At 43.5% G+C, this 19,541-nt stretch overlaps 1 protein-coding gene and 1 non-coding gene across 2 annotated transcripts; both read right to left on the bottom strand.

Moving 5' to 3' along the window:
- Positions 1–1,640: 1,640 nt before the first annotated feature.
- LOC109865046 (elongation factor 1-gamma) lies at positions 1,641–19,453 on the bottom strand. Its single transcript, XM_020453161.2, has 11 exons — positions 19,167–19,453; positions 16,618–16,695; positions 16,276–16,356; positions 15,765–15,828; positions 9,195–9,337; positions 7,043–7,186; positions 5,837–5,966; positions 5,082–5,310; positions 3,706–3,878; positions 2,881–3,005; positions 1,641–2,417 (listed from the first exon to the last, which is right to left on the bottom strand). Exons 1-11 carry the CDS (start codon positions 19,176–19,178, stop codon positions 2,259–2,261), a joined length of 1,338 nt encoding a protein of 445 aa, XP_020308750.2. The 5' UTR covers positions 19,179–19,453; the 3' UTR covers positions 1,641–2,258.
- LOC116355115 (small nucleolar RNA SNORD36) lies at positions 15,968–16,041 on the bottom strand. Its single transcript, XR_004204360.1, has one exon. It is a non-coding gene; the product is annotated as a small nucleolar RNA SNORD36 (small nucleolar RNA).
- Positions 19,454–19,541: the final 88 nt, after the last annotated feature.

A 19,541-nucleotide genomic window follows, 5' to 3' on the forward strand; every position in this document is an offset into this window, starting at 1 on the left:
CTCACAGTCGGTGTTCCAATTCATCCCAAAGGAGTTCGAAGGGGTTGAGGCCAGGGCTCTGTGCAGGCCAGTCAAGTTCTTCCACACTGATCTCGACAATACATTTCTGTATGGACCTCGCTTTGTGCACGGGGGCATGGTCATACTAAAACAGGAAAGGGACTTCCTCAAACTGTTGCCACAAAGTTGGAAACACAGAATCATCTAGAATGTCATTGTCTGCTGTTGTGTTAAGATTTCCCTTCACTGGAACTAAGGGGCCCAAACCATGAAAAACAGCCTAAGACCATTATTTCTCCTCCACCAAACTTAACAGGTGGCACTATACTTTGGGGCAGGTAGCGTTTTCCCATCATCCAGCAAACCTAGATTTGTCCGTCGGACTGCGAGATGGTGAAGTGCGATTCATCACTCCAGAGAACGTGTTTTCACTTCTCCAGAGTCCAAAGGCGGCGAGCTTTACACCACTCCAGCCGAAGCTTGGTATTGCACGTGGCGATCTTAGGCTTGTGTGCGGCTGCTCGACCATTGAAACCCATTTCATGAAGTTCCCAACAAATTGTTCTTGTGCTGTTGCTTCCAGAGGCAGTTTGGAACTCGGTAGTGAGTGTTGCAACCGAGGAGATTTTTATGTGCTACAGCACCCGTGCTGTGAGTTTGTGTGGCCCTTGTTGCTCCTAGATGTTTCCACTTCACATTAACAGCACTTCCAGTTAACCGGTGTAGCTCTAGCAGGGCAGAAATTTGACTGACTTGTTGGAAAGGTGGCATCCTATGACGGTGCCACGTTGAAAATCAGAGCTCTTCAGTAAGGCTATTCTACTGCCAATGTTTGTCTATGTAGATTGCATGGCTGTGTTCTAGTTTTTATACAACTGTCAGCCAAATCCACTAATTTGAAGGGGTGTCCACATACTTTTGTATATAGAGTGTAGCAGGAAAAGGGTGGACCAACTGCTTATTAATGCCCACGATTTAGGAATGACTTTTAGTCATGTAGTGCATCTAATCCAAGGGGTTTTACGCCCCCTGGTGGACAAACAAACATACTGCATCATAATTTTGACCCCCCCCCCCCAAAAAAAAAGTTTTGCTCATTTAAATACCAAAGCTGCCATTTTGTAGCCTGTGTTGAAACTAGCTCCAGACATGACTTTATTTTACTAATTTACAAACTTTTCAAATCCTTTTGATGTATTCAGATGAAATCAAATTATTTTCCAAAAGCGTGGTTTCATGTAGCTAATTAAATCATATACAATTATTCTCAGTTAGGAAAAGGCTGGTTTTTACTCGATTATATTCATGACACCCAAATTACACCCTATGAGCCCTGGTTAAAAGTAGCACCCTCCCGACTAGTGCAGCGGTCTAAGGCACTGCATCTCAGTGCTAGAGGTGTTACTACAGACCCCGGTTCGATTCCAGGCTGTATCACAATCAGCTGTGATTGGGAGTTCCATAGGGCGGCGCAAAATCATCCCAGCGGTGTCTGGGTTTGGCCGTCATCGTAAATAATTTGTTCTTAACCGACTTGCCTAGTTAATTTAAAAAACAAACATTTTATGTATAAGGAACATGGTGCGACAGACCCACTGTATGCACAGAAGAATCCTAAGGTCGAGGGACGGGAGGCACTAGATGTTCAATTATTTATTTTTCACCACATTAAAAAAGGCTTTAATGTACGCAACCAATTATTTTATGGACAGCAAATTTAACCATTTATTCATTGTCCAGATTTCAGCTCCATGATTGCTATATCAAAAGAGAAAACAAATATGATTATTTCATACTGAATTAGCCTGGTCCCAGATCTGTTTGTGCTCTTCCCAAATACATTGCTCATTGTTCAGCCAAACATGATAATGACTGACCTGGGATGGCACAAACAGACTTAGAAAATTGAAAGGAAATTCAGGCTTATAAAACAGGGTAGCTAGGTGATGGGATACAACAAGGCCACAAAACAGAAAATGGTCGAAATTTTTCGAAGTAAAACAAGTCATCTAGCATTATATATTATTTTTTGGGGGGGGGGGGCATTCCATCACCCCAACAAAAAACAATCCAGAAAATGGCATTGTGGAAAACATGTTTATTTGTCAACTCAAAGGACCATTGAGACACAATCCACTCCAACTGAAGATCAGTTTGAGAAGGTCCAAGCACAAGGTGTTTGAATGTCCTTTAGGTTAAGGTGTTGATGTATAGCGTCGGACGTATAGGGGTCATGGTGCCATCCTCCTCCACGCTGCTCACTTGAAGCACTTGCCCTGGCTAAAGGGTTTTCCCACGTGTTTGAACTCTCCCTCCCAAGCAAAGTACTCCTTGACCATGGTCTTGGTTTCGTCGCTGTCGGGGTCCAGTTTGCGCCAGGCATACGACTCGTAATCAATCTGCCAGTCATCAGACAACTACACAGGAGGGAGAAATTATAGGTGGTCAACTAAAAGCAATCATACAATCATTGAATTCCCAACATTGGGACAGAAGAATGGACCTGTAGGGTAAATAAATTCTTGGTGAGACTAAAACAAGATTAACCGAGTCACTCAATTGTATACAGTTGTAGCACGTGGTTTTCTAAGAGCACGTTTTCAATTCAGAACTGCAGCGGTAATTCTCTCGGACACCCTTAAGCCCAGTTCTCCAGACACAGATCAACTTCAGTCCAGGACTAAAAAGCTTGGTCAAGGGAACATTTAAAATGTTTAATCCTGGTCTACATTTAATATATATGTCTGGGAAACCAGTCCCCAGTGTATCCCCAAGACTGTTCAGTCAACTTTATTAATCCACAGGGGGAATAATGGACAATAATGGTCTACTGAAATGACCTTCCACCCCAAAACAGCCCAAGGGGAATCAGAAACTCACAGTGAAAGCTAAGTCCTGTCCTCTGAAGATCCAGATTCCAGAAATGCTACTGTCGTTGTTCCCTCCGAACAGGATCACACTGGCAAAGCCGTTCTTGCGGAGTTTGTCAAGTCGCTGGAACATTCCTGAAAGATGAAGCAGCTCTCAGTACCCCCCGGACATTCTCAGGTACACCCCCCCCTCCCCCCGGACTCCAACATTCCATTTTTGACAATGATTGCTACATGTGAAATCCTTGACGAAATACACAGCTGCAACGCGGCGTGAAGAGTGAGATTAGCATGACAGTTAAATCTTTACTATCGGGTCGTCCCTATGAACTGTTGACATAACTATCACTACCGGGTCGTCCCTATGAACTGTTGACATAACTATCACTACCGGGCCGTCCCTATGAACTGTTGACATAACTATCACTACCGGGCCGTCCCTATGAACTGTTGACATAACTATCACTACCGGGCCGTCCCTATGAACAGTTGACATAACTATCACTACCGGGCCGTCCCTATGAACTGTTGACATAACTATCACTACCGGGCCGTCCCTATGAACAGTTGACATATCTATCACTTACAGTACGACGTACATGGATACTTCTGAAATGATCAGCTGGAGTCTGATACGTGTGGAGCTACGACTGTTCTACATCTCACCCATGAGGTTGCAGCTCATGAAGGTTGTGGATCTGTGGGTATAGAGCCTACGGAGGGCTGTGTGGGTATAGAGCCTACGGAGGGCTGTGTGGGTATAGAGCCTACGGATGGCTGTGGTATGTATGGCTGTGGGTATAGAGCCTATGGATGGCTGTGGTAGCTATCTCACCCATGATGAGGTTGCAGCTCATGAAGGTCATGGTAAGCTCCTCTGGGAATTTGTACTCGCCGTACCAGATGGAGTAGCCCTCCTTGTCAAAGTGTTCCCAGAAGTGGGGCACGGCTACAGTCAGCGTGTCCTCGTTAGAGTACTTCCTCTTGAACTCGTCCATGACAAACGCACTGCAGGAAGAGGAGCGAGGAATCAGGAGAACAGGGGGAGAGATTGTACACTCCCTCGTCACCTAATAACTCAAGAGGTTAAAATATATACAGAGCATTCGGAAAGTATTCAGACCCCGAAAACTTTTTCCACATTGTTATTTTACAGCCTTATTCTAAAATGGATTAATTAAATTCATGCGTTTCCTCATCTACACACACACACACATCCCATAATGAAAAAGCGAAAAACAGTTTAAAATATTATTAGTAATGTCCTGCACTAATATCCCACAGGGCTAACGGCAGTAGGTTTGAGGGTAAAGCGATCAACTTTTCCAGCGACTAGAGCCCCCAGAGACGAGTCCATCAGGATAGACCTCAGTACTAGAGCCCCCCAGAGACGAGTCCGTCAGGATAGACCTCAGTACTAGAGCCCCCCAGAGACGAGTCCATCAGGATAGACCTCAGTACTAGAGCCCCCCAGAGACGAGTCCATCAGGATAGACCTCAGTACTAGAGCCCCCCAGAGACGAGTCCGTCAGGATAGACCTCAGTACAAGAGCCCCCCAGAGACGAGTCCGTCAGGATAGACCTCAGTACTAGAGCCCCCCAGAGACGAGTCCGTCAGGATAGACCTCAGTACTAGAGCACCCCAGAGACGAGTCCGTCAGGATAGACCTCAGTACTAGAGCCCCCCAGAGACGAGTCCGTCAGGATAGACCTCAGTACTAGAGCACCCCAGAGACCGTCAGGTCAGCCCCCAGTCCTCAAATGTGTTTGAAAGGTTAAAGTGTAGCTTTTTTTAAATGAACCAGAAAATCTAGTTATTTCTGGTTGCTAAATCAAAGTTTGCTGGCTAACACATTGATCCAGCTTTATAATATACCCCCTTTGGGTCAATGAGTTAGCCAGCTAACTTTGATAAACAACCCAAAATAACTCTGGTTTATTAAGAAAACTTCTTTTTTTTTTTAGCAGAGAGTCTCATCTATTTTATGAGGGAGCCCTGCATCTACACAATTTATAAATACAACATAACACAAATGATTACAAAAATACTCCAAATGTTTTAGAATTGTTGAGTCAATTACACCATGACAAGCTCATCTTCACATTAAAAAAGTTATATCACAATATTTTAGGCAAGTTAGCTGGCTAACTCATTAATCCAGCTTCGCAAGTATAACCCTCAGGTCTGATGTATGTGGACATATGATGTACCTCTTTGGTAGGTGAGCGAAAGGGTCCTTTGTTTTGGGTTCTGAAGCCAGAGCTGCTTCACACTCGTCCATTTCCTCCTCGGCAGGGGCAGCTTCCTTCTCTTCCTTCTTCTTCTTATCCTTCTTCTCCTGAGGTTTGCCTGCCTCCTTTCCAGCCTTCTCTTTCTTGGGAGGGGTGTCTTTCTTGGGAGGGGTGTCCTTCTTGGGCTGCATGTCAGAGAGCTTCTTGGCTGGTGTATAAACACAGTCAATAAAAAGACATTGAATAACAAATCCAGTGTAGTGTACTACACCGAGTGTTTCCCTGTGTCTGAATCTTTTAACATCAAAACAAAATGTCATTACACTTTTGACCACAATATTAGCATACATCAGTGCTTTAAGAGGGGGTGTACCAGCACCACTCATAACTCATAATATAGTAACTATTGTCCCAGGTCTTCTAGTCAGATTATTGTAGATTGGGTCTACTTTAACCTGTGCCAAAGTCCTGCGTTATTCTCCCAAGGATTAGATTTCACAACGAGGGGGATGCCTCTGTCATGATAGTACGGTCTTGGGTGGGTGACAAATGACGTCATATAAACTTTTTCGATCTTCTCCATGAAAACAAAAACTCCCAATTACTTCTCATTTAGAAATATATCAAAATATGTCAAATGAGCAAAAAAATAAATATTTCTCTTTCTTTCTATGAAGCACTGTGGAACTAGAACAATATGTGGTAGAATCCTTTCATCTACAGTTGGTCCTTACGATCAAACTGAGCCATCTTGTCGCAGAGCTTGACCTCTCCGAGCACGGTCTTGAACTGGGGCTGGTTGACGCAGGTCTGGAACCAACGGGTCACGTTGGGGAAAGGTTGGCGGAAGGAAGGCTCAAGGACCTACAGGAGGAGGAGAGGGACATTTAAAGCCACGAGGACAGCTCCACTAATCTAAACTAAAGATGTAGCATTTAGGCCAATGTCTCCCATACATTGGTCAAGTTTGTAGCTAGAGGTGATATGTGCAGTCATAAGGGTTCTGCCCCGAGGAATGACTAGAGAAATACTAACCCTAGGCTAAGTCATTAGACATCAAAGCCACATATAGGCCAGTTTCCCGGGACCCAGATTAAGTCCAGTCCTGAATTCAAAACCCTTCCATGGTTTTTTCAATCTACATTGAAAGTGTGTTTTAGGGTTACCCTGTCTCTGGTAAACCATCCTGAATGGAACACTGTTGTAGTCCATCACCAGGATTACCCTGTCTCTGGTAAACCATCCTGAATGGAACACTGTTGTAGTCCATCACCAGGGTTACCCTGTCTCTGGTAAACCATCCTGAATGGAACACTGTTATAGTCCATCACCAGGGTTACCCTGTCTCTGGTAAACCATCCTGAATGGAACACTGTTGTAGTCCATCCCCAGGGTTACCCTGTCTCTGGTAAACCATCCTGAATGGAACACTGTTGTAGTCCATCACCAGGGTTACCCTGTCTCTGGTAAACCATCCTGAATGGAACACTGTTGTAGTCCATCACCAGGGTTACCCTGTCTCTGGTAAACCATCCTGAATGGAACACTGTTGTTGTCCATCACCAGGGTTACCCTGTCTCTGGTAAACCATCCTGAATGGAACACTGTTGTAGTCCATCACCAGGGTTACCCCGTCTCTGGTAAACCATCCTGAATGGAACACTGTTGTAGTCCATCACCAGGGTTACCCCGTCTCTGGTAAACCCTAACGGGAACACTTCCCTATACAAGTGCACTTAACAGGGAGCCAATTTGAGACACAGCCTGTTTGAACATAAAGGGTTCCCTGATTCAACAAGCCATTGAGTAGCCAAATGTGTGCAGTTCAAGAGGTACTTTCTTGAGGAATGGATATGGAAACACCCACCTAGACGAAGTCAGAGGACATGAAACCCCTAGGTTTATTTGTTGTCATAACAGTAAAAAAAAGAATATCAAACCTGTTTAAAGAGCCAGATCATGCTACAGGCCACGCTGATATCAGCTAGGCTGACTCGCTCTCCAACCAGGAAGGTCCTGGTGTTGAGGTGATGGTTGAGGACAGACAGAACCTTCTTCACCTCCTCCTTGGCCTGCTCTGTTGCCTGGGGGTGGGGGGGGGGGGGGGACGACACACACAATGCATTACATTTACAATAAATACATTACATTGTGCAAGTCTAGAGGCTACAGGGTGAGAGACATGGCACAAAATTGAGCATTGAGCAGAGTAACCCTTAAACCAGAAGAGATAAGTTTGCTCCTAAGACACTTCATTTAGCATTAGTCACCTAAACAAATGTTAAAATTGTCATGCGACACATCCCAGATGATTGCTATAGTATGTGACTTAAAATTATCTAGCTGTTGTGAGACACATTAATAACAGCAATACAGACTAAACCAAAATGCAAGATCACAGTGAGTCATCACAAAACATGTTTTGTGTTATAACCCAAATAGACGATAGGCTATGAAGGCCTGGAGAAAGTTTCCATTGACTAATTGATATGGTCATTTAAATAAAAACGAGAGGGGAAGAGGTGAACTTTAAAACTACTTCGGTAAATTTATAGATAATTATTATTAGTAATGTCCTGCACTAATATCCCACAGGGCTAACGGCAGTAGGTTTGAGGGTAAAGCCATGAGGCTTTTCCAACGACTAGAGCCCCCAGAGACGAGTCCGTCAGGATAGACCTCAGTACTAGAGCCCCCCCAGAGACGAGTCCGTCAGGATAGACCTCAGTACAAGAGCCCCCCCAGAGACGAGTCCGTCAGGATAGACCTCAGTACAAGAGCCCCCCCAGAGACGAGTCCGTCAGGATAGACCTCAGTACAAGAGCCCCCCCAGAGATGAGTCCGTCAGGATAGACCTCAGTACAAGAGCCCCCCCAGAGATGAGTCCGTCAGGATAGACCTCAGTACAAGAGCCCCCCCAGAGATGAGTCCGTCAGGATAGACCTCAGTACAAGAGCCCCCCCAGAGATGAGTCCGTCAGGATAGACCTCAGTACAAGAGCCCCCCCAGAGACGAGTCCGTCAGGATAGACCTCAGTACAAGAGCCCCCCCAGAGACGAGTCCGTCAGGATAGACCTCAGTACAAGAGCCCCCCAGAGACGAGTCCGTCAGGATAGACCTCAGTACAAGAGCCCCCCCAGAGACGAGTCCGTCAGGATAGACCTCAGTACAAGAGCCCCCCCAGAGACGAGTCCGTCAGGATAGACCTCAGTACAAGAGCCCCCCCAGAGACGAGTCCGTCAGGATAGACCTCAGTACAAGAGCCCCCCCAGAGACGAGTCCGTCAGGATAGACCTCAGTACAAAAGCCCCCCAGAGATGAGTCCGTCAGGATAGACCTCAGTACAAGAGCCCCCCCAGAGATGAGTCCGTCAGGATAGACCTCAGTACAAGAGCCCCCCCAGAGATGAGTCCGTCAGGATAGACCTCAGTACAAGAGCCCCCCCAGAGACGAGTCCGTCAGGATAGACCTCAGTACAAGAGCCCCCCAGAGACGAGTCCGTCAGGATAGACCTCAGTACAAGAGCCCCCCCAGAGACGAGTCCGTCAGGATAGACCTCAGTACAAGAGCCCCCCAGAGACGAGTCCGTCCGGATAGACCTCAGTACAAGAGCCCCCCCAGAGACGAGTCCGTCAGGATAGACCTCAGCACTCAAGATGTTTAACAAAACAAATACCATTTGTACCCAGTGGAATATTCCAGAAAGCAGGATTTCTGCAAACAGCTAGTCTGTCTTTTCTTAGCATGTTGTGGCGAAAATAAATGCGTATTAGACTAATGCTAAATCACTAGTTAGCTAATAAATGTACTGAGTCAGAGCACACTTAGCTAGTCTATACAGCCTGATACCAGTGCTGCTGTAGGCTTATATTAGCATGTTTGTGTAACAGTATCTTCTAAATCAGGGAGAAAAAGGCAAAAGCATGAATTTGTTAGCTAGAGTAAGTGGAACAGATACAAATGATTTGCTTCATAAACAATCTGAGTGGCTGGTAGATTAAAACCATGGTTGTGATATCTGATCGTCTACAGTGTAATTTCAATAAAGAGTAGCTGGAAAGCGCGTCGGTATACAGTGATAGCAGTACATACCTGCTTGTTGAACTGCATGATTCCCAAGGTAGGGAAAACCCACGTAGAGGCTGGAGGGATGATTTCAGCATCAGCAAAGCTTACCCACTGAAGCACCTGGGACTGGGTCTGGGGACTGCTGCCACGCAGGGCCTCATTGCTCACTGGAGGAGAAGACAGTACATACGATGAGAATGTTGGCACAGATCTTAACTTCTTACGGCTGCAGGGGCAGTATTGAGTAGCTTGGATGAAAGGTGCCCAGAGTAAACGGCCTTCTCCTCAGTCCCAGTTACTAATATATGCATATTATTATTAGTATTGGATAGAAAACGCTCTGAAGTTTCTAAAACTGTTTGAATGATGTCTGAGTATAACAGAAGTCATATGGCTGGCAAAAACCTGAGAAATCTAAACAGGAAGTGAGAAATCTGGAGGTTGGTATATTTTCAACCCAGGCCCTAATGAATTCACATTGGGATATGAATGAAGTTGCACTTCCTAGGGCTTCCACTAGATGTCAACAGTCTTTAGAAACTTGAATGAGGCTTCTGTGTTGTGGGACTGAATAAGAGCTTAATGAGTCAGGTTACTGGCAGAGAGCCATTTCCTGGTCATGCGCATTCCCCATGATATTGCGTTCCGTTGCTTCTCTAGACACAAAGGAATTCTCCGGTTGGAACTTTATTGAAGATTTATGATAAAAACACCCTAATGATTGATTCTGTACTTAGTTTGAAATGTTTCTTCGACCTGTAATATAACTTTTAGAAGTTTTTGTCCGAAGTAATGCACGAGCGTTTCGATATGTGTACCTAACGCTAACAAAAGTAGCTACTTGGACATAAATAACGGACATTATCGAACAAATCAAGCATTTATTGTGGAACTGCGATTCCTGGGAGTGCATTCTGATGAAGATCAAAGGGAATATTTATGTGATTTCTGGTTTCTGCTGACTCCATGGCGGCTAATTTGATAATTTTTCTGAGCGCCGTCTCAGACTATTGGTCTGCTTTTTCCGTAAAGTATTTATTTTAAATCTGACACAGCGGATGCATTAACTTCTTATGGCTGCAGGGGCAGTATTGAGTAGCTTGGATGAAAGGTGCCCATATCAAACAGACTGCTCCTCAGTCCCAGTTGCTAATATTTGCATATTATTATTAGTATTGGATAGATAACACTTACGTTTCTAAAACTGTTTGATGTCAGAAACTTTCTGTCCAAAAATGATGCAGAAAAATTAATCCATGCTTTTGTCACTTCTAGGTTAGACTACTGCAATGCTCTATTTTCCGGCTACCCGGATAAAGCACTAAATAAACTTCAGTTAGTGCTAAATACGGCTGCTAGAATCCTGACTAGAACCAAAAAAAATTATCATATTACTCCAGTGCTAGCCTCTCTACACTGGCTTCCTGTCAAAGCAAGGGCTGATTTCAAGGTTTTACTGCTAACCTACAAAGCATTACATGGGCTTGCTCCTACCCATCTCTCTGATTTGGTCCTGCCGTACATACCTACACGTACGCTACGGTCACAAGACGCAGGCCTCCTAATTGTCCCTAGAATTTCTAAGCAAACAGCTGGAGGCAGGGCTTTCTCCTATAGAGCTCAATTTTTATGGAACGGTCTGCCTACCCATGTCAGAGACGCAAACTCGGTCTCAACCTTTAAGTCTTTACTGAAGATTCATCTCTTCAGTGGGTCATATGATTGAGTGTAGTCTGGCCCAGGAGTGGGAAGGTGAACGGAAAGGCTCTGGAGCAACGAACCGCCCTTGCTGTCTCTGCCTGGCCGGTTCCCCTCTTTCCACTGGGATTCTCTGCCTCTAACCCTATTACAGGGGCTGAGTCACTGGCTTGCTGGGGCTCTCTCATGCCGTCCCTGGAGGGGGTGCGTCACCTGAGTGGGTTGATTCACTGTTGTGGTCATCCTGTCTGGGTTGGCGCCCCCCCCCTTGGGTTGTGCCGTGGCGGAGATCTTTGTGGGCTATACTCAGCCTTGTCTCAGGATGGTAAGTTGGTGGTTGAAGATATCCCTCTAGTGGTGTGGGGGCTGTGCTTTGGCAAAGTGGGTGGGGTTATATCCTTCCTGTTTGGCCCTGTCCGGGGGTATCCTCGGATGGGGCCACAGTGTCTCCTGACCCCTCCTGTCTCAGCCTCCAGTATTTATGCTGCAGTAGTTTATGTGTCGGGGGGCTGGGGTCAGTTTGTTATATCTGGAGTACTTCTCCTGTCCTATTCGGTGTCCTGTGTGAATCTAAGTGTGCGTTCTCTAATTCTCTCCTTCTCTCTTTCTTTCTCTCTCTCGGAGGACCTGAGCCCTAGGACCATGCCCCAGGACTACCTGACATGATGACTCCTTGCTGTCCCCAGTCCACCTGGCCATGCTGCTGCTCCAGTTTCAACTGTTCTGCCTTATTATTATTATTCGACCATGCTGGTCATTTATGAACATTTGAACATCTTGGCCATGTTCTGTTATAATCTCCACCCGGCACAGCCAGAAGAGGACTGGCCACCCCACATAGCCTGGTTCCTCTCTAGGTTTCTTCCTAGGTATTGGCCTTTCTAGGGAGTTTTTCCTAGCCACCGTGCTTCTACACCTGCATTGCTTGCTGTTTGGGGTTTTAGGCTGGGTTTCTGTACAGCACTTTGAGATATCAGCTGATGTACGAAGGGCTATATAAATAAATTTGATTTGATGTCTGCGAGTATAACAGAACTCATATTGGCAGGCAAAATTCTGAGTTGAAAACAGGAAGTCAGAAATCAGAGCTTGTATGTACAGAGTCCCCAATGAAATCCCCTTGAGATATGAATTATGTTGCACTGCCTAGGGGTTCCACTAGATGTCAACCATCAATAGAAATGATAATGACGCTTCTATGTTGTTGTGGGAGTGAATGAGAGCAGAATATATCAGATGTCCATCAAGCAGCCATTTTGTGATCCTTTTTCCTCATGGTTGTCACTTGCGTTCCAATGCTCACGAAGACAAGAAAGAATACTTCGGTTGGAACTTTATTGAAGCTATATGTTAAAAACCTCCTAATGATTGATTCTGTACTTAGTTTGAAATGTTTCTTCGACCGGTAATATCACTTTTTGAAGTTTTTGTCCGATATAACGCCGACCAGAATTAGCGTTTGGATATGTATACCAAACGCACTAACAAAAGAGGGTATTTGGACATAAATAACGGACATTTTCGAACAAAACAAACATTTGTTGACCTGGGATTCCTGGAGTGCTTTCTGATGTAGATCAAAAGGTAAGGGAATTTCTTGTTTATGTTGACGCCATCTTTGCGGCTGTGGTGTTTTTACTTTTGAGCGCCGTCTCAGATTATTGCATGGGTTTCTTTTTCCGTAAAGTTTTAAAATCTGACACAGCGGATGCATTAAGGAGAAGTATATCTATAATTCCATGCGTATAACTATATTATCATGTACATTTATGTATTTATAGTATTTCTGTTGAATGATGTGGCTATGCAAAATCACTTGATGTTTTTGAACTAGTGAATCTAACGCCCCAATGTAAACAATATTTTTTTTTATATAAATATGAACTTTATCAAACAAAACATGCATGTATTGTGTAACATGAAGTCCTATGAGTGTCATCTGATGAAGATAATTCAAGGTTAGTGATTCATTTTCTTTACTTCAACTTTGTGAATTCTGTATTTTGCTGGAAAATGGCTGTGCTTATTGTAGTTTGGTGGAGACCTAACAATCGTTTGTAGTGCTTTCGCTGAAAAGCCTATTTGAAAAATCGGACAATTTGGTGGGATTAACAACCAGAAAAGCTTTAAAATTAAATAAGACACATGTATGTTTTAGGAATTGTAATCATGAAATTTCTGTGGTTTGAATTTGGCGCCCTCTATTTTCACTGGTAGCTGTCAAATCGATCCCGGTATCGGGATTGCAGGTATAACAGGTTAAGGAGAAGTTTATCTAAAGTTCCATGCATAACACTTGAATTTATCAATTTATAATGAGTGAATCTCTGCAATATCACTGCATGTTTTGGAACTACTGAACGTAACACGCCAAAGTATAATACGATTTTTGGATATAAATATGAACTTTACCGGAAAAAAACATACATGTATTGTGTAACATGAAGTCCTATGAGTGTCATCTGATGAAGATCAAAGGTTTTAATTCATTTTCTCTCTATTTGTGCTTTTTGTGACTGCTGTCTTTGGCTGGAAAAATGGCTGAGTTTTTCTGTGAGTTGGTGGTGACCTAACAATCGTTTGTGGAGCTTTCGCTGTAAAGGATTTTTTAAAACAGACACTGTGGCTGGATTAACAAGAATTGTATTTTTAAAAATGGTGCCTAATACTTGCATGTTTGAGAAATTTGATTTATGAGATTTGTTGATTTGAATTTGGTGCCCTGCAAATTCATTGGCTGTTGGCGAGGGGTTCCGCTAGCGGAGCGGGGTTCCGGCTAGTCCTAGACAGGTTAAAGATGGGTAAGGGAATTGCTGCTATATAAATGTTCAGAGGATGTAACACTCTGATTCGGGTGATTCAATCCCTGATCCTATCACATGGAACCCAAACCGGCTGCTCGCGTGCACCATCGTGCATACATTTATCTTGCCCCCCCCCACACCACACGCAATCACAACACGCAGGATAAAATATCTAAACAAACTCTTAACCAATTACATTAATTTGGGAACAGGTCGAAAAGCATTAAACATGTATGGCAATTTAGCTAGTTAGCTTGCTAGCTAATTTGTCCTATTTAGCTAGCTTGCTGTTGCTAGCTAATTTGTCCTGGGATATAAACATTGAGTTGTTATTTTACCTGAAATGCACAAGGTCCTCTACTCCGACAATTAATCTACACATAAAAAACGGTCAACCGAATTGTTTCTAGTCATCTCTCCTCCTTCCCGGCCTTTTCATCTTTGAACTTATATGGTGATTGGCACCTAAACTTCCACAGTATTACTATACCGACTGGCAACACAGTTCTTTCAATCACCCACCTCTGGGTGCATATTGTTTTTTTGCACTAGCACTAAACAGCTGATTTAAATAATCAATACTTGATGAGTTGGTTATTTGAATCAGCTGTGTAGTGCTAGGTCAAAAAACTAAACTTTCAAACAAGGGGAGGTGCAGGACAGAGTTTAGAACCCCTGCTTTATTAGACACTACCGGAGAGGACAGGGCCTCTAACCACCTCAGTTCTCTACTAGACACTACGGGGGGGGGCGCGCCTCTGGTTTGATACTGGCTAAACAGGCTTGGGTCGAGTCCCAATTCTCCAAACCTTGTTAAATCCATGTGAGAAAGTGTGCAAATGTACACTGGAAGAAGGATGAGAATGGGGCTGAAGACCAAGGTTGCATCCCCAGAAATACAACCGATGCAGCCAATCAGGTTTAATGATTGATAGCTGATTAGAAGCATTCAGGTGATGAACTGGGGCCGTTGGAAACCAAACCCTGCATGAGGTCAGCTATCGAGGAGGACGAGGGTAACTGGCCACCCGTCTGCCTGGCGGCAGGTAGCCTAGTTAGAGCGTTGGGCCAGTAGCTGAAAGGTTGCTCGTTCAAATGCCCCGAGCTGACAAGGTAAAAATCTGTCCTTCTGCCCCTGAACAAGGCACTTAACCCACTGTTCCCCGGGAGGCCGTCATTGTAACTACCGTATTGGACAATGTTCCCTCTAAGATGGGCGCTCAGAAGAAATCTCTGCCCCCCCCCCCCCACCCACAGAGAAGCACGTTTCCCTTTACTGTGGGAATTGTGATCGAATCAACACAATATTAGTCACTTTCAATCCAACATACCGAAACAAAACTGCAAGACTTCGTACGCAAAGCTTATTATGCAATAGATTTGGGTTGTAGGCATAACGAATCGGATTCTATTGAACGACTAAGCCCGTACCCTACAGACCGGTGCACCATAACCAATCAGAGCTGCAGTAGGCCTATATGCAAATAGACCATTGCCATATATGGATCTGTGTCATTTACTTAGAACTGGACTGTGTTCACAGCATGAGCAGTTGTGAGTAGATGCGCTTGTTTTGAGATTAAAGGAAGAGCTGCATGTAGCCACATGCACATTTTGTTCATATCCTTTGCTACTTTGAGTTGTTAGTCCAGTTATAGATGATTTGTAGTCAGCAATAGGGGAGTGGTTGCTTCCAGCAAGACAAAACATGTGCATTTCTAGCCATCTTTGAAAAGCGAGTAAAGTAAAGAGCTTTTTCTTTTGCCTCAGTGATGTATTTTGAGACAGGCTTGAATATGCCAAGTAGCCAATAGGCAGAGAGTAGCATAGATTCTGATTCTCTATAATAAATGGTATGGGAATAATGTATCAACCACCACACTATCTTTTAGTCACCCCCTTGTCTGAAGGATAAGTGGATAATCAGGTTAATGTCAAGCTCTGCATGTTTTTTTTTTCTTCTCCTCAAGTCTCATGGAATGTAGGGCTACATTGAACACCACACATTGGCTGCTACTGTAGGCTGAATGATAGAACAGCTATTTCCATGTTAAAAATTCAGAATAAGACAGGATGTGAAAAGCAGACTTACGGTAGTGAGCAATGGCATTACTCTCGAAAAGACAGAAGCCGTCATCGCCTTGAAAAGCTGGAACCTGTTGAGGGGGGGGGGAACAGTAAAAAAAAAAAAAAGAGGAAAAACAAGAGTCAGTCATTTATTTGATTCGTTGGGAGTCCATTTTCAACACCTGTCCCTAGATGGGAGACACCAACCAATAGCCAATGTTTACGTCTGATGCTCAGGGTTAAAAAGCTCAATAAAAACTTCATGATTATTTCAGGTGAAGAAATTCAAAACATCATTGCATCATACAAACTATTTTTTTTTGGGGGGGGGGGGGGGGGGGGAATATAGCGCTGCTAACACAGACAATACAACATCTTATCATCCAAGTTCAAGGATATGTACAAGGTAAACCATGTTAGTATCCCAAGTGGCACCCTATTCCCTATATAAGACCCTGGTCAAAAGTAGTGCACTACATAGGGAATAGGGTGCCATTTCAGATGGATCACATTACAAAATGAATACAGAAACGGACCTTGCCCAAGGGGAAGTTGTTGAGGAAGGCGGGAGTACGGTTCGTCTGCCCGAAGGTGAAGGCGGGGGCGCTGCTGGCCACCTTAAGAGAGACGAGATGATACTTTATTCATCCCAAGAGAAATTAGGCTGTGTTTACTCAGGCAGCCCAATTCTTATCTTTTGCCCAATAGAGCTGATCGGTCAAATTGAAAATGGGTGGCAAATGATCAGAATTGGGCTGCTTGTGTAAACAGAGTTACGTTGTCATGGTTACAGCCGTAGTAAAACCAATACAAAATACAACATTTAAAAACAAATCACTGGCCAATAAGAATAAATAAATATGACAAACATGTAGTACCTTGAGGCGGGCACCGCTGTACTGGGCTGCAATCTGAGCCTTGAAGGCTCTCCAGTTTTCTGGATACGTGTACAGAGTCTACGGAAGGGAGAAGAGGGAACAATCACAACTATATTAAATGGAGAGAGAAACCCTGTACACAGTAGTGCTTCTAGATCCAGGTGGTGGTTTAGGCAGGAACAACAAGTAGAAACACCAGTAGCTACATAACTAGTTGTTTCTAACAATAGGCTTATGCAGGGTGTTCAATCAAAAACACCTTTTGACCAATGGGTCAAATTATGTTATTAATATGTTAACTTATTGGGAGTTTTTACCCTTGTAGGATGACCAAAATTAGGGTGACTTAATCAATTGAGTCCAGAGAAAAAATTAACTGGTAAAAAATAATCTGGAAAAAAGTATCATGTCAGCTAGGCTGGATGCTGCGAGAAAATGAAGGCTAACTGACAGGCTCTTCCTTGAACTCATCTTCTTGAATCCGGCGGATATAAAACATAGGACAGATATCATTTTTTAGACATGACATGCATAGTTTATGTATTTTACCTTTATTTAACCAGGCAAGTCAGTTTAGAACAAATTCATATTTTCAATGACTAGGAACAGTGGGGGTTAACTGCCCTGTTTAGGGGCAGAACGACAGATTTGTACCTCGTCAGCTTGGGGGATTCGAATTTGCAACCTTTCGGTTACTAGTCCAACGCGCTTACCACTAGGCTACCCTGCCGCCCCAAGTTAAATAAAAGTCAAATACATTTTTTTTAAATGTAGTACTTTAATAGTTTAGCATACGCCTTTCAATTTAATGCCAAATTCCTGTTCTTTTTCAACGATTTCTCTCTCTGTAGAATGTCAACGGAGCACTGAGCGGTACAGCAAGCTTTTTATTTTCATAACTTTTTAATTTGAATTCAGCCCGTGTCATGTTCATTTAGTGACCTGAGGAAACAACTTTGCAGACGTTAAACACAACATGTAAATTCCTCGAGACAGTGTGAGAAAGCAGCGCCACTCGGTTATTATTAACGATTGCATTAGGTTACCAAAAATCTACTTTTTTGATATAATGTTGATGTGTTAAGAGAAAAATCGCACTCAAAGATTAAGAACATGAATAATTATATTTGTCTTGGTAAAAATGTATTTTATAACACAAGGAAGTGAAATTGAATGAAATCTTGTTTTCAACCACTTGGGGCAGTGTGTAGACACCCTACAGTATGGGACAGTTTCCCCAGCCACAGATAAAAAGCTTAGTCCTACTTAGGGCTGTTACTGTCACCGGTCAGTCACGAGTCATGACTGCAGTCAAATACCAAATTTGAGGAAGATCATTTTCACCATAATTTTTATTTTATTTTTTAACTTTATAATAAAGCACTAAAAGGCAGCAAATTTGCGGTGTACGTGTTCCAGAAACGTATTGCATTTTGGAAAATGTGCACTTATAGCCTACTGTCCTGTGCTCATTGCTGCGCTTATAATGTGACGAAATAGCCTAGTTTACCAAAATTTTAAGCTAATGCTACTTCCTTATGTTGTGCCCTGCGTTTAGCCAGTGGTAAACAGACTGCTGCAGCCCGATTGGCTAAACGCAACATCCGAGACTTGCATCCCTTGATATGAGTCACTTTATGGATGTTTTAAGTGCTAACCACGGGGGATAGGACTTCGGACGGTAAGATGAAACGACTGAATATCGCCATCTGTCAGGTTTTGAGCTAGCCTAGAAGCTGATTGCTGGTAAAAAAAAACATTTTAACAATACATCAGAAGAATGTCAGTAAAACAGCTTAATTTTTATTTATTTTTATATCTCACAACAGCTACACAACAAGCAACACAATTAGCCCCTTGGTGTTGGGAATGTACAGGATATGCCCATTGTTACAACCAGTGCAGGCAGAGGTTACACCCCTTTAAATCTCACTTCCTTGCATTGGCAACAGCTTGCTAAAGTCAAAGTTATGCCAAGTCATTAGGGCACATCACAAAGATACTTTGGCAACCATAATTAATATCCTGTATTGGTAGTGGCCTACCCCTATAGTTGATCACAATCTTATCCAAACAGCAAGCGAACTAGTTAGTTTGATACCTACTGTTACCTAGTACCACCTATTTTCCATTAAGTACCTAGCTATTTAGCTAAGTAGCCACAAGTATGCTCCCCATAGACTCCGGATGGCAATGTATGGATACTTTGCAAATAAAAACTGTAAATAAGCCATGACACACACGGTACAAAATCGGCAGCAAGTAATTTCATTCATTAATCGTCACGGACTCTGAAGAACCCAACGTGGCACAAGGTACGGAAAGAGGCGTCATTTTACCATCGCAAATGCTATTATGCTGCATCGTCAATGAATACTTTATGAGGGGTTAAAAAATAAAATAAACATAGCAATGAAGTTTAAAGTGGCTAAATGTGTCAGGAATACTAAAGGTAATGGATAAGTAGACGGATGGGGGAGATTTTGTACAGATGGTTGCTGAAAAGCAAATAACAATTAAGTGACAAGGCATCTCTCCATCTTACTCACCCCTGCCGCCATCTTTAGGACGAGAGAAAGGAAGACTCAGGGCGCGCACCAGTGACGTATTTACTGCCTGTTGGGGCGCGTCGCTGAAATCAAACGTTGACTGAAAATGCTGAAAATAAATGGGCATTTCTACCCCCAAAAAAGACAACATGAGCTGTGTTTTAATACCCATACTATTATACGATATACTTGAGTATATACTATTGGTATACTATTAGTTCATTTGAGTTTTCGGTAAGCGAACACTGTACTAGCGCTTCGCCTGTCTGCCGGAAGTTGACGCTGTTGCTATGCAACCCCCTGCGAGTTTGTTAGCGTAACATGCTGACCAGATCGGACACGTCGCCTGCGCGAGCGTCGCAAAATACATTTAGA

Source organism: Oncorhynchus kisutch, linkage group LG19 (genome assembly GCF_002021735.2).
Source record: "Oncorhynchus kisutch isolate 150728-3 linkage group LG19, Okis_V2, whole genome shotgun sequence".
Lineage (NCBI taxonomy): Eukaryota > Metazoa > Chordata > Actinopteri > Salmoniformes > Salmonidae > Oncorhynchus > Oncorhynchus kisutch.